A 15,717-nucleotide genomic window follows, 5' to 3' on the forward strand; every position below is an offset into this window, starting at 1 on the left:
GCTTCATGGTGGCTGTGTGACACCACTGACAGGTGATGTGAAGAAGCTCTGAAGGCAGCAGGTATTCAGATTAAGTATGAAGTGAGGGTTACTAGTCAATCTTAGTCCAACTACAAGCATTTAGTGTGTGTGTGTGTGTGTGTTCATAAAATTGCATTGATCCACACATTATCAAGGTGAGTTATCAACTTTTTTAGATTAACTTTAATGAGTAGACATCAATTCAGACCAGTTGCTTGTGTGAGTGTGTTTGCATACCACATAAGAAAGAGTTGCTTTCCAAAGGTAAAAACGTGGTTCTCTAGTGTCCCACACAGTAACCTTTTATACACTGATGAAGTTGAAGGACGGGGATGTTGAGGCTGATTTCATGAAGCACATCAACACAGTGGAGATGCAGAACATCAAACTGTCGTCCCTGGACTGTGCTGTCCTGTCTGACTGCCCTGAAACTCACCCACACACACAAGTACTTACTGTTTTACACTCTCCATCAAATGAACCACAAATTGTGGCTAATTCAAAGCCCACTCTACAAAGCAGAGGACCAAACACTCACAGGTTGTGTGCGGCAGCTCTAACCCAACAAAGGACTTGTTTCACAGTATCATCCCTTCATAGTTCACAGGGTCCCCTGGATGTACCGCTTCACTTTCCTCTGTATGAGCCCAGAATAGCTAGTAATTGTGGAAATGACTGTGTGGAAATGACTGAGGTTTATGGTAATTTGATTTGTTTGAATAGTTCCATGCTTGTTTTGACCTCTCTTTGCTCAGCTTTGTTGTCTTTGCTTTTAGCTGTGTGTCTTGTTCTGTCTTCCTCCAAATGGTTCTGTGTGAGTCCATTGAGAGCAGCTTAAAAACTGCAGTCATATTACTTATATGTGTAATCACTCATATGTGATTTTGATTCTGATTAATTACACATTTGTTTGGTAATACTGTGCACAAACACAACCACAATAATGTACTGTCAGCAAAATGTTAGAGGTCAGACAACCCCTGCATTTTTACCTTGAGGTCTTGTCTTGTAGAGGGACAGTATGTCAATATGTTAAATCTTCATTTGGGTTGATACAGAGCTTGCATGGTCCTTATTCTTTGTATGATCAAATAAAAACAAACTAATCACCACCCAGGAAAACAGGGCCAGGTTCTACACAGCAGTACTGGTTTCTGAGGCTGCAGACTAAAAATAATGAACTTGCCACATGTAAGATGAGATGAGATGAGACTGTATTGTTCCCCAAGGGGAAATCCACATGTTGCAGCAGCAGAGGGACAGGCTCAGAGGTAAGAAAACTGATAAAGAACTATTTGAATGAAATGAATGAAAACAATAATGTTAAAAATAATGTATGTGAACTGCACAAATGTATGCACAAAAGCAGTTAAGTAGTGCAATTCATTTAGTCACGATGTATGAGATGTATGAAGTAGTAATAAGGTATTATATGGTGAAATAAACAAGATATAATGTAATGCAATGTAAATATATAAATAAATCTGTAATATATAGTCATGGACAGTGTACAGGTTAACTGTTGTAAAGTGCTTGTTAATGTGCCACATTGAGCCCAATGCTGGTCTACAGGTGTCGTTATCCACATGCAATTGTTACTATAGAATCTTGGCTGTTTCCACAGTTCTGGTTGTTCAGCCTGTAGTCTGCAGTGTGCACTGTACCTGATGGTCAGCAGGGGCCCGAAACTCATTTGTGCTACAGTCCCCTTTTGTTTGACTCCAGACCTGCATAGAGAATCTGCTTCATCTTGTGAAGGAAGTGTTTCCTTAAAGGGAAAGGGGATCACTGAAGCTCCTTTTCTTAACACCAGCTCTGGTTGGCATTGCATGCTTCTGAATGTTGTCTTCACACTCAAATAAAGGAGTCTTGCAACAGATTCTACCTATGAGGTTTACTATGTTCAGTGTTTGTTAACCCTGTCAAGCTAGTCTTGACAGAATGTGTGGTTGATTGTCGTCAGTATCTGTCCATCTCTCCATATTACATACTGTGTATTGAATTGCTTTAGACTGAGATAGAGTGTATGCTGTTCTGTAAGGTGGAGCAGTCTGCTGGATCTGTCATTGTAATATACAGTGTCATTTTACAACACACGTGTACTGAAAACACTATATTCAGTCAAACCGTGGATAACAGTTACTCACAGTCAAAACAGAAGAACAACATGCAAATCTGCCTTAAACAGTGAAGTAAACCTGAAGTCGAGCAGTCAGACTGTGACAAAATGTTCACAGCCTGCAGTTTTGTAGTGTTTAACTGATGAACTGCAGTCATATACATTCATTTCCATTCTTATCTAACCAAATGTGGAGTGAGATACAACCTGAAGCTCCTCTTCCTGGTGAATTCTCACTGATCTTCACCTCAGCTGCTCTGCAGAGAAGCCATGTCTAAACCCTGTGGATTTTGTGCTTTTCTCGTTCAGCTGTTTTTGGCAGCAGGACTGAATGCTGGTAAGGTCATTACACTTTTTTTAGGCTTTAGTTTTAAAATAGACAAATTTGCTGCTGTATTTATGTCTGCCCTGGTGCCATTTTGGTAAAGTCTCTCGGGGGGAAAAGACAGCTGACAACAAAAATGGTGCAAGTGAAAAATAATTACACTGTACTTAATTCAAAAATGTCTTGTTTTAAAATCTGTTGTAGCCATTCCTTTATCCATTATTCATTATTCAGTAAAAGTGTGAAAACCAAATTAGTCACATTTCCAGTCAGCCTGTTCTGACCTCCAATGCATCAGTGGACCGTATTCAGGCAGAACTAATGATTATTCTGATCATAAGACGAGCAGAATTTTATACAGGTTTATGCTAACTGCTGAGCATTAGACATGAGTTGTTTTGGGTTTTTTGTCATTGCAGACTGGAATGTTCAGAGAACTCCATTCGAATCCAATCTTGGAAAAAGGTGAGACATCACATGATGCAATAGATCACTGCCCTCATGTAATAAACCTGACATGACTATTCAATTGATCTCTGTTACATTTTACAGCTGTTTCCTGTCATTGTGATGCTGTGTTTGCATACACAACAAAACAATCAATACTTATTTAATTCAGAGAGGATAAAGACAAAGAACATTGGTTTCTGTCAGTCACCCTCAGACTTAAAGGAACACTATATCTTTGAAGAGTCCATATGTCAAGGTCCTGTTCTTTGTATGTTGCTTAGCTTTTCCAAACTAATATGATGCTACCAGTCCACACTAAAATATCTCACCAAGTATTGGATGAATTGCCTTGAAATTTGATGCATTCATGTCCCCTGAGGACGAAGTGTAATAGCTTTGATGATCTAAATGAAAATTGTAAGATGAACATGGAAACATTAATGCTTAAACATTTAGAATGTTAGCATTGTCAGTGTGAGCATGTTAGCCTGCTGACATTAGCATTTAGCTTACCTCAGAGAGCTGCTGGAATGGCTGTAGACTTTTAGCCTTGCTTAACTGTTGGATGATACTTAATAACTGCAAACTATAAGAGAAGTTGTGATAGAACCTGTAAGTGGTTCCAGTGTGCATTCTATTTACTCTGTACAAATCAAGCTAAGTCAATTGCAAACAAAGAACAGGATGTGAAAATGTACACTCAAACTGCACCAGTGTGCTTATCAAAGAGCATATTACAGTTCTTTCTAATTTACTTGAGTGCTGCTACATCGTATTCAGTCAGTATGAGTATTTGATCTACTGGCTCAGGAACAGCCGCTTGTAACACCCGAACGCTTGTAACACCTGAATTTCCCCTGCTGGGGATCAATAAATCTTATCTTATCTTATCTTATCTTATGATTCACTTATATCTATTTCCAGAGCATATCTTCAGATGATTCCACCAAGGTTTGACCCACTACACTCTGATCGTGGAGACACTGGAAAGTGGCCAAATGATCCTTACAGAGACACCCAGTCGAAACAAATGAGTGCAGTCAATACTAGTGTAGGTCTGTGGTCCACCAAACCTCTGATTTTATCTATGTTAAAGACACAGTGTCAGAGAATTACCAACAGCTGGAATCCTGCTTGTCATGCAGTGTGTTTCATGAATCAGGGAGTACCTGCCTGTGTTGGAGGTACTTGTCTCATTACGGAGGCCTTCCCAGTTTATTTGACTCGTTCAGACGGCTTTAGATTCAGCCATGATGAGGCATACGAGACAGAAGTCATGTCTAACCAACAATATATGAGCCTTAGGGGAGGTGATACTAAATACAGCCACCAGATTATAGTTATTATGGAAGAGGACCCTGCAGTGATGGAGTCTGCCACTTACCTGTTTGAAAGGCATTCCACCATATCAACTTTGCTGAGGTACCAGAAGGGGGCAGTGCATATTCTCAGAGGAAACCATGTATTTTCTACTGGAAGTCACGACGTCATACTGGTTGGCCATGGCAGCAATGGTACGAGTGGAACAGTCCAGCTAGCCGGTTATGGCCCAGAGGAACTTGCTTCAGTAGTATTAGAAACTAAACGCATCTTTGGTCATCTTGGCACCATCAGCCTCATCAGCTGCAACCTTGGAAATGACCTGCACTTCATGCTGCAGCTGCTAAAACGTCTGCGGTCTCTCAGTGTGGAAACAAAGCTGCACCTCCACAACTCCTTCCTGTCTGTTAGTTCTGACGGACATATAATGTCTAAGACTGACACAGTCTGGACGGCTCATGACAACAGCAGAAGGGTTATTGCTGAACTGGATCAAAGAGGTCAACTGCTTATGAAAGTGGAGTTTGGCTGTGCAGGGCCAGTGATTCCTGCTTATAAAGGAAAGGTTTTATATCTTCAGACACTTGAGTGGCCAAGCCACCCTCAAATGTTTGTTCCAATAGAGCTGCGCAAAAAGTATCCTTCTATTGACTGCTTGGAAGGACTTACTTGGAGCTTGTTCTTTGAGGAAAATGAAAGAAGGCGTGCTCCTGATTATGTCCCAGACCATGATCAAAGACACTTGAAAGCAATTTGGCTTACAGAGCCAGGACCAGATGAAGACAACATTATCTTCAAGCAAATCAGTAACATTCAGGATCTACTTGTGGAGATCCGGTACAATGCCAGAGAAGAAGTTGCATCAGACCTTTACTATGTTCTGAACGAATGTATTTACAAAGTGCACACAAAGAATCTTAGCGTGAGTCTGGTGGGCAAATTCATGAGCACCGACAATCAAGCTGAAATTGAACATTTCCGTCAAAATTTCAACGAGCAGCAGGGTGCGCTGTCTCTGCAGGAGTTGAGACAGGGTCTCAAAGCATCCAAATTCAATGACTTCTGTCGCCAGACTTTCCAGTTCCAGCAGTGCAGCTACAACTGTGAGAGATGGGGTCATTACTTCATGGCAGCAGTGTTTTCAGCATCCGTACGTAACTTCAGAACCTTCTCGCTTTTCCTCATGAGTGTCATAGGTTGTGAAGTAGGCCGCTCACGGGGGACTGACAGCCCCCTCTGCACAGCATTTGTTGGAGACGACCACCCCATGGTGACTGAGCAACCTTTGCCTGAACGTCTGCAGCGAGGATTCTATGGCTGCACTGTTGACAACTACGGAATAGCACCACTGAACAGACAGATTTGGCTGGATCAAGTTATAGCAAAGGAGCATGCCCTGTACATCAAATCCAAGCAGATGATGAACGCCGTCGACCATGATGAGCAAACAGAGCTGGATATATTTGGGAGGGTGAAAGTCATGAATAAGTATGTGTTCTCATCTTATCTAGAATTCTTTCGAGGTACACCTGAGGGAAAGAAACTCAAAAGAGGATGCACTCCGTCTTTCCATGAGAATGTAAATTCATAATGATGGTGTGATGTGTGATGTGTGACTAGTTCATTTCATGTCTGACTCAGATGTTCTGCGTGATGCTGATATGACACTGCAATAGAGTGGTGCATAGTTTACTTATACTGCTTGTGCTCACTGACACTGCTACACTTTTAAAAGTGTTTTAATGGCTACAAGTGTGGAAATGATCCTTATAATGTATTTAATTAAAGCAATAAAACACAACTGTTTCAGCAGATACTTCACATTTTCACATCAACTATTCAAACTGTGAGTTTTTTCTTACTGAACGAATAAATGATTAAACGACAACAAAGGCAGTCCTGGTCATTTCTTTGTATGTTTATTACATCATTTTTCTTGAGGTGTCACACAGGTCAGAATACAGAGAATTACAAAACATAAATACATAGAAAATGCAGGATCAGAGGGTAAAGCATTACTGGTGGAAATGGACTACAAAGCACACATTTTGAGATGTTTCTACAGATGACTGCAAAGTCACACATACTGACTTTTGTTTTTTGTTACTGACACGAGGTCAAATTGAGATGATTGGTGTCACACACATTCAGACAGAGTGAAATGAGAGTTACCCCGGAGTTAATTCTGCACGGAGGAAGAAAGAAAATCTATTCAAATGTGTCCGAGTTTCTGAAAGTTAAACTTGTTCTTTCTCACTATTTCTGATGACATGGCCTCAGTTCTGTTTGTTTATACCATTTGTTTAGTGCAAATGGGACTTATGAGTTAACATTAACATGACATGCAAGGTTGACTATACTATACTGCTGTATATGAACTTTGATATGTGAAAGTGTGAGACTGATGGTTTCAGAAAGTTAAAAAAATGTTTTGACACAGTCTCCTCAGGTCTGCTGCTGGGTCTGTGAGGGGAGAGTCAGTTTCAGACACTGAGACTGTCCAACAGGCACTTCTGTGGAGGCACATTAATGCATTCATATGGAAAACATGTTCTTTGACCTAGTGTGTTTCAAACATACTGAAGCCTTTAGAGTGTCAGGTTGATGCCGATACATCGTCAGTTTGATGAAGTTGTGTCTCTGTTGAACTGTATCGCGGAGGCTTGCTGTCTCCCTGATTTTGTTAACAGCACCTCCACTCCCCAGATCTCCTCCACCTGCTCAGGTGATGTTTTAAACCTTGCCATAGATCACTTCTGTTTGAGCTGGGGTTAGGGTTAGTGTTAACACAACAAAATCAGGGGGTTTATCTACAATACAAAAGGCAGATATCTAACCCTCTGTGGCTAATGACAACAACAGATCAGATCATTCTGTCCAGTAAAAGGAACCTAAGACAATATAAGAATGTGCAGTATGATCCATAAAATAACATACTGCAAATTACTGAATTCATTATCGTCAAATGGCGACAAATGGATGTTATCTTGCACTATGTAGGTGGATGAGATTATTTTATTTTAATTCTTTAAAAAATTAAATACATAGGAACGTGCAGACTTGGACAATGTGAGGATTTTGAATCCAAAATAGTCCGCATTAGAATTTTAATTGGCACAAAGGATGCTGAGCAGAATACTGGCAGAAGCATGATGTGGAAACCTGAAGAGAGATCACAGCATTCAGAAAGTGTCGTGTTTTAGTCATAAATGTTGGGAACAGATTGCTTTGTGCAGACTAGACTTTGTCTTTGTATTCTATCTGACACCTGATGAGTTGAGTGATGTGCATACTGTTAAATCTTAGTTTGGAAACTCAGAGCTTGCTCATGTGTTAGGTCGAGAGCCTGCTCTTCACAGGAGGATGCAGCTGCATGAGGAGCCCTTCTGGCCGCCGAGGATGCCGTGCTGCGTGGTGGCTAATGACTGGATTAAGTTCCAGAAATGCTTGAAAGAGATGCCCTCGCCGTCAGCTACACCCATCTTCCGCATGATCTCGCCCAGAACCTGGTCTGAGCCGATCCCCTGGGGGAACACAACAAGACAACATATGGAACTCAGAACATGTTTTGTCATCATGAGCAAAGCAAAAACAGTTAAAAATGATTTGTGTGTTCACTGTGGAAGTGAAGACGTGAGCCACTAATTGAAACAGTAGAGAATCGGTCTGCTTTACTGCAAACGAGTTCTTACTGTATTTGTCATTATGACATTGTACTAATCAAAGTTAGAGCTGACATCTTGCAACATGGTGACATTGCTAAAAAGAGGATAAGTCAAGAAACAGGAGCATTAAGGTGATGGAGCTAGATATTTTTTTCAAGAAAGATTTTTTATTTAAATAAGTTCCGGCTGAAATAAGCCACTCTGTGTGTTCGTGTGCACTTGTAGAATCTGGGAGGGGAAGTGAAAAGCAGCGCTTGCCGTTCCCTGATTATCCCCACAAATAAGTTTGACTAACATGTTGACTTGTTTGCAACCTGCCTAGTCATCTGACTGCTTGTGTTTCTTAACCTGTCAGACATAATTTTAGTGATGTCGCCAAAACTTAGTTGTTCAATTGGTTAGCACGATGTTATCATGTTACTCTAAATAAGACCCAAGTTGTAATAAATAAGAATGATCCTTCAAGCACTTCAAGTTCTCATGTTTACACTGTGTTGGTTTTATCATTTTTCTTTCAATCATCATTCCATCATTCAGTCGGTACTTTGCAGGGCATTAACTTGCACAAAATAAACTGTCATACATTAGGGTTTCTGTAACTAACATTTTACAGAGAAAAATAAATCATGCTCTCTGTAGTGGTCATCTGTAGGGTCTTATCATGTACTGTATGTATGAAATATATGGAAACAGGCAAAACGGTGACAAACGCCATCATAAGCTTCCATAAAAAGGCAGCAAATCCTCACACTGGAGAATGTTTAACTTTGTTAAATGAGAATATTGGTATGCTCCTAGCAACTAGCACAGACAGTTGGAGAAGTCCTGCATAGGATGTGCTGCTGATGAGGCACATCTGGTCTGGGCAAAGCCTCGGAGCCTCATGCAAATGATCAGTTAAAACAGAAACAAACTTAAGATTACAGTCTCAACTCCAAAAGGCTAAACAAGGACCCCCAGGGTTGTATCTTTTGAAGGAATACCCAGACTAAAACTGTGTTAAAATCATCTGTAGGCTCTTTTCTGTCTGGCTCTTTGCAAAGGAAGGCGGCAGTGGTGGTCAGGGACTAATTGCGGTTACAATGGTTTCCAATGGAAACCCAATTTAGTATATTAAAACATCCAAAAATGTTAAAACTTCTTCTGCAATATAATAAACTTCCCTGTCCCTTCATATACTTGGTATGTGTGGCTTTGAGTATAAGCCACAAATATTAGAGCCATCTTTCAAGACTAAAGGAATATTTCAGTGTTAGGCTCCTTTACAAAACGAACTTCCACCTTGATCATCAGCTGAACTAAAGCTTAGATGATGGATTTTCTAATCTGTGTGTGTACAAGTCTGCTGTTGTGTGCATGAGGCCTGTGTGACTCTGCTGCTGAGCGTGTTTCTGACTGTCTTTGTGTGAAGTGAGTCAGGTGATGCCACACCCAACTGCTGCAGTGAACAGCAGGTCCGGCTGAGGGGAAAGCACATGGAGACTGACAGCAGTTTTACCGTGACTAAGTTAGGCAGCTGGGAGGACAAAAGACCTTTGAATTCATCAGTTTTCAGCGTTGGACCGTTGTCTGCTGAGGCAGAGTGGAACTGGGTGACCAGTGTGTTGATGGCCTTCTCTAGGTCTGAATACTGGGGAGAAGAAAAGGAAGGAATAAATGGAGAAAGAAAGACAAAAGAAAAAACACGGTCATGCCTGGATCTAATATCAGTATTATGACAAGGTGCATTGCCCTCTGACAGGCTTTGCTATTGGCTAGTCATCACAAAGCTCTGCTCCTGCAAATTCAACTAGAAGGGCCCTCAGAGAGCACAGACGTCTGCCATTGCCAACAAGTGAAAACATCTTACTTTAAGTTAGAGTTACAATTGTGGTGATGTTACAGTTGTTCCTCTATGACACCACTGTGCACCATAATGACTGCTTTCTGTATGAACTTTGAATGTGGATTGTGACAACATGCCATGTACTGGATTTTAAGATATTTGCCCTTAATTCCACCAGGGCTGTTTCCATCATTGCTTTATTTGTGACTAGCAAACTGCTCTTTAGCATGTTCATCCTAACAGCTTCATAAGCTGACATGTTGTGTTTATGTTCTGACGTTGTCCGCAAGGGGCCGAGTAATTCAATCCGGCTTAAAACAGTGATAACACTTTGCACATTCGTTATGAATTGTACAACTAAATGATGGAAATAGCAACAGTGAAAAAACTACAAAAAGGACCTGCCATGAAAAAGAGACTCAATGTTCGTTCTTGACCTTGGGAATATTTGAATTTGTGTATCAACTTAAAAGGTGGTGATGTGTCAATGTTGTTTCTGGAGCCCCCAAAATGCCAACAAATCAGTTTTTCCAGGTTTCAGGGTTAGGGAGAGATAACTGCAACACTACACTATTAAATACAGGTATCTATCCCAGTCCTTCACTCCTCATGGCCATGTGTAATAAAACTGGCAGTTGGTAGGAGACAGGATGTGAACGGGGGCTTCCAATAGCAAGGCCAAACACAAACAGGCAGCTAAAACTCCATCTGCTTCAAAGCAAGCTGAAGGAAACCTGGGAACTGAAACGATGGCGATAAAAAGGACTGTCGTGAAACAGTACAGCAGGTCATTATCTGCATTATATCAATTTCAGGGCTTCCTGTGTGCTGAATCATCAACTCCATTGTTGTAAGGTCAGTAAGAAGGAAACAGGCAGACTCTGAATGTGTCCATGCCATTTGTAGCTTTAGAGCACTTACATGACAGCTTTTCATTGAAGATGAAGTTAGTATGTAGCGCCTTTGGAGATCTGAGTTTGCTCTAACGGTCAAACTCTTTGGCTCTCATAGACGGGCCTTACCTGGTAGACAGGCTGTAGCTTATACAGCTGCAGACCAGTTAACCATGAAACATTTCTTTACTTGTTCACATCTGGAGAGGTTTCATCTTCTAGTTTCATAAGTTTCTAAAGTTTTATAACTGAGTTGACCAAACAATCTACCAAAAGGTCAATTTGGCAGCTGTTCTGCATCAGAAGTTTCATGACAACAGAACATCTGCTGAGGAAGATGTGTGATATGACTGAAAGCTGCAAGTCAGCGATTAAATGGACACTGAAATAGGATTGTTTCTGTCCACAACTGTTTCCAAGGCCAAGAGTGAACTTTGAGTGTCATTTTTATGGCACTTGCTTTTTATAGTTCTTTTACTGTTACTATTCCGTCGTTTAGTAATGCGATTCATAAAGAAAGTACAAAGGATTACAGCTGTTTAAAGCAGCATTCACTAACTTGATTTGATTTGCACACAATGTAGCAACCTGTAAGCACAACATATCATCACCCTCCGAAGTCGATAAGATGATGTTATGTTAAATTCATGCGTCTTGCTCCTTTTAGCTCTGTTTTTGGTCTCCACTAACTCCTGAGAGAAATAACCGCCTCTTTAGCTGCTGTAGCTTAGCTCTAACTGTGTCTGCTGGCTGTGTGCTGCTCAGCAGATAGTGGACAGCTGGTTTGTTGGAGCTTTTCCTGCTGAAAACACTTGGCTGCTTGATAATGATAAGAGCCTGAGACTGAACCACATTTTAAACGTGTTGTTGAATCACATTTCTGAACTAAAACACTAAAGGCTGCGAGCTGAAGAGCCGGTGCTCGTCACTGTGAGCAACACTGTCCACGTCACATGCAGTCATTTGATTCGGTGTGGCTGTTACTGTTGATCTGAGCAGCATTAAAGCAGCTCGTCTCCAGTCTTGCTACAGTTATTCAATGCATGTGGCCCAACAGCTTTGTCAAAGCCACACCCTTTCTGACTGATGTACCACAAGCTGCTGCAAGCCCGCTTCACCTCAGCCAACACGATCCCACAGAAAGCAACAATGTCATGACTGGAGAGAGTTTCGACACTTCGCTGTATTCACTAAAGTATTTCATAAAGATTACATTAACCTGAAGATACCAAATGAGTTGATGGGTCTCTGAAACACACACACTGTCAAACTATTGGGGAGGCTTTAGTTTGACGTCAGAAAATAGTTGTTATTTGGATGTACGTTGTTTTTTAGAATTAGAACTTTTTAACATTCACTGGATTGCTGTGGGTTGTAGTGGATTGTAGTGGATATGCATTACATGATTCAGTTTCAGAAAGAACAAAACATTGACAGCGGGGCGGGAGAAACCTGTTTTGGGGCTTTATCATACAGTTTGCAAATGTATCTTAAAGAGTGAGCGAGTTCTACTGCTTCATCTCTGAGCTGAGGTTACAGTGGAGCATTGTTTGCTGCTCTCAGCTGTTCTTAATTATTCATTTGAAGCTTCAGGATGTAACTAACTGAAGTGGTTTGTCAGATATGGGCTGGTCCCGGTCCTGGTCCTGGATTTTCTTTTGGGGGAGGCAGATAAAGTGGGGAACAGACGCTGGCACAGGGCTCTACAGGAAGCTGACAGGCCACCCATGGTGCCCGTCGGTAGGTTATTAATGTGTCATTATTAATGAAGGAAGAACTATAGCACAATGAGAGAGGTGGTAGAATAAAGCGGAAGCATTGCACAATCCTGATCTACATACAGCAGAGTGACAGAGGTGGAGAGCTCCACCTGAGACACGCCCCTGATACTGTACTCAGAGTTTAGCTACAAAAATGCCCTCCTCAGTGATCTGCTTTGGTCAGCGATCACTGTAATATTCTCTGCTGTCAGGGGTTCCTCCTGGGGAACCAGCGCTGGCTGCGGCTGGACCGCTCCTGCTCGGGGAGGGGCAGCTGCAGCTCTCTGAGCCTCTGCGTGAGACAGCTTTCCTCTGTACAGCGAACAGCTCGGCCCGTCTGGGTGGAAGCTGCTCCTCAGCGACATTTTTTCTTTTTGTCTGGCATGAGAGGGTGCGTCTTCAGCACGAAACCGCTCTTTAACGACTTACTGCGCTCTCATGGCGTCACTCCTACATTAGAAACGTCCTCTAATCCAAATCCAATAGATTTATGCTATCGCAGTGAAGAAACTGGCAGCAAACAAGTTTTTCTCCCCGTGAAAACTAAATGAAAACTAATTAAAAAGTCACCGTTACAAAACTGTGTGATCGTCACTCAGGCTGCAGCTCTCACCGCTAAGAGAATAGTTGGAGTATTTCTTACCTGAGGCATGTCGACTGGAGTTAGATCGCGCTCACTTTTCCTTCTGCGTGTCTCGCTGCTCGCTGCTGTTGTGTGTCAGTGGAGCAGAGCTTCTGTCACCAGCTGGCAGCCTTCCTGGATCCTCCCTCAGCCGGAGAGGAAAGTCAGGAAGAGGGAGCTGAGCGCAGAGGCGCTTCCTTCTGCCTCACTGCTACAGCACTGCGCGCGCGGGCACGCACGCACGCACACACACAGACAGACACACACAGACACATACACATCCTTTAACGCACGCACTACTCACACACACAGACACGCACGCGCGCACACACACACATCCTCTAACACGCGCGCGCGCAAACACACACACACACAAACATCATTTAACGCACGCACTACTCACACACATCCTTTACCGCGCGCACTACTCACACACACACCCTTTAACGCACGCACCACACACACACACATCCTTAACGCACGCTCTACACGCACACGTACCTTAACGCATGCACGCACACACATACACATCCTAAATTCTAAATCCGACACATGTGCACACATATTTTTCAACCATTTTTTTATTCAGTGACACACACACACACATATATGATATACTGTATATATGGTGGTTTCAACAGCGAACCTGTTAATTTAGAATCGTGGATAAAGTGATGTGTTTGGATTTCCCACTTCGACACCGCTCACATTCGACAGACAACTCATTCCACATCTGGAAACCTTTAGTAAAAGTTGGACACTGTTTTGCGCAATAACTGCCTGCAAGTCGAGGCTGGTATTCTGCTCCTCTTCCAGACTGTCACTGTGTTCACTACCAACCGTCAATGTGACACCAAACACTTTTGGTTCTGCAGGTTTGTGTGTGAATCTCTCCAGACCTGTGAGGCATTCAGACTGTGGGAAATGCCTTGAAGTTATGTTCCTGAAAAAGAGTTTTTCAATTAAAAAAGGAGGGAGAGACGGAGAGGGAGAAGGAAACAGGCTCGACCACATTCTTTCTATCTGGTTTTATGACTTCAGACAGTCAGTGGGGTGGGTGTATAAGTGAGGGGAAGGCTTAACCACAAGAATCTATCTGAAGAAAAAAGCTGAAAAAAACTACAAAAGAATCAACAGAATTCCAGCAGACAGCAGATACTCAGGCTGAACTAAAAAGAGAGCTTTTTCCTGGCTGGGACAGATACTGTGGAGAGCAGCTGATGTCCTCGGGGTGAAGGGTGTGTCAGGATATATGATTTCAATGACTTACATGGTCGGCGACCCAACTCCTCCTTCTCCTCCAGGTCCTTGAATATATGACTGGGAAGGCCTGATGCCACACCCAATCAGAAAAGCCACAGTGAATTGTTTCAGTATGAGACCATCAACCTTTCCCACTTTCCTTCAACCTCAGTGTTACTGAGCTGAGCTGAGCTGCTTCCAGATGCTTTGCATTAACACACAGACGCACAAACATGAACACAAATATCCATGAACACACAAACACACTCACACACGAAACTTTGAGCTAACCTCGAACATTCCTATGATATTACATCATGCTCCCTACAAGTCACTACAAATGACCTTGAATAGAAGAGAGCATAAGTTCCAAAAGAACATTTTAGGAGCCTTTTAAAAACTTGCTTGGTGGATGTTTATGTCGCTGAAATACAACAAATGACAGAGTGACTCCAGGAAATAGTATTTCACTTGTATAAAGTTGGGTGTGTGGGTGGTGGGACTCACAAGAGTCAGAATAACAACAGAATGCTCACAATCTGTGCAGCAAAGGCTGACTAACTATTAATCTCTGGTGTGACTCAAGCTCCAAAAACACTGGAGCCTACATTTCCCAGAATGCCACTTGCTAGCATCTCTTTGTTATAGCCTCTATGCCTGTTATACACCCATGTCTTTCACATGTCCAGGCTGCTCTTCCTCCAAGCCCAAACTGAAATAGCATAACATGACTGTGACATCATCAAGGTTGTTTTCTCTGCTCATCCCCAGCCTCGAGCCATACTACTGTTTTCACAGGGTGAGGACTGACCATGAAAACACACATACATATGTTACTGACACAGTAAATAATGACTTTAGTTTTGTGAATAGTTTAACAGTAAGCAGTCATTATACTGGTTAATTCAACCTCAAAGGATTACAGAATCAGAGTTTTCCAGGTGACTGAACAAGAAAGACATGTGTAAAACGGCCTGGGGAGCATTTAGCTGCCAACGCCTGGGGAGTGTTTCGTTTTGGTGGGATGGTCATGAAACAATGCTAAGGATGGTTAGAGTTCTCCTTTTATTATTTTTATTATTTCACATGGCAAACGGTACAAGAGTCTGTGTTGTTTTTACTTTCTAATGCTTTACATCTTCGGTGTGTGTGTGTGTGTGATTGGAGATTCTGCTCCCCGTACTTATCATGAATAGATAAGATTTCAGGAATTAGAAGCAGTCTGAATCTGGTATATCAGTTCAAGTAATTGACTGTACTTATGTTGTGAACAAAGCGTTTCCTTGAAGGGAGGTGCACAGCTTGATTCATTCAGTTCATTCCAGGTCCTGGAACAAAAGGTTTCAAATGAAATTTCATGTCAGATCCTTCCAACAAGACAAACCCTTAACAGACAGGCCGTGGGCAATGATAAAACACGTTTTGATATTGAGGATGTGATGCAGTGTAAGACAGAGCAGAAAGGACACATCCAG

At 42.0% G+C, this 15,717-nt stretch overlaps 1 protein-coding gene across 1 annotated transcript; it reads right to left on the reverse strand.

Moving 5' to 3' along the window:
- Positions 1–6,138: 6,138 nt before the first annotated feature.
- Positions 6,139–13,177, reverse strand: s100v2 (S100 calcium binding protein V2). The gene is made up of 3 exons (XM_041955823.1): positions 13,022–13,177; positions 9,399–9,530; positions 6,139–7,759 (listed from the first exon to the last, which is right to left on the reverse strand). The coding sequence occupies exons 1-3, from the start codon at positions 13,028–13,030 to the stop codon at positions 7,589–7,591; spliced, it is 312 nt and encodes a 103-aa protein (XP_041811757.1). The 5' UTR covers positions 13,031–13,177; the 3' UTR covers positions 6,139–7,588.
- Positions 13,178–15,717: the final 2,540 nt, after the last annotated feature.

The sequence above is a fragment of the Chelmon rostratus genome, chromosome 16 (genome assembly GCF_017976325.1).
Source record: "Chelmon rostratus isolate fCheRos1 chromosome 16, fCheRos1.pri, whole genome shotgun sequence".
NCBI lineage: Eukaryota > Metazoa > Chordata > Actinopteri > Chaetodontiformes > Chaetodontidae > Chelmon > Chelmon rostratus.

Coding starts and splice junctions, on each gene's coding strand:
- s100v2 (XM_041955823.1), bottom strand. Junction 7,760..9,398: donor AGCTGCCTAACTTAGTCACG/GTAAAACTGCTG, acceptor GTGTTCCCCCAG/GGGATCGGCTCAGACCAGGT.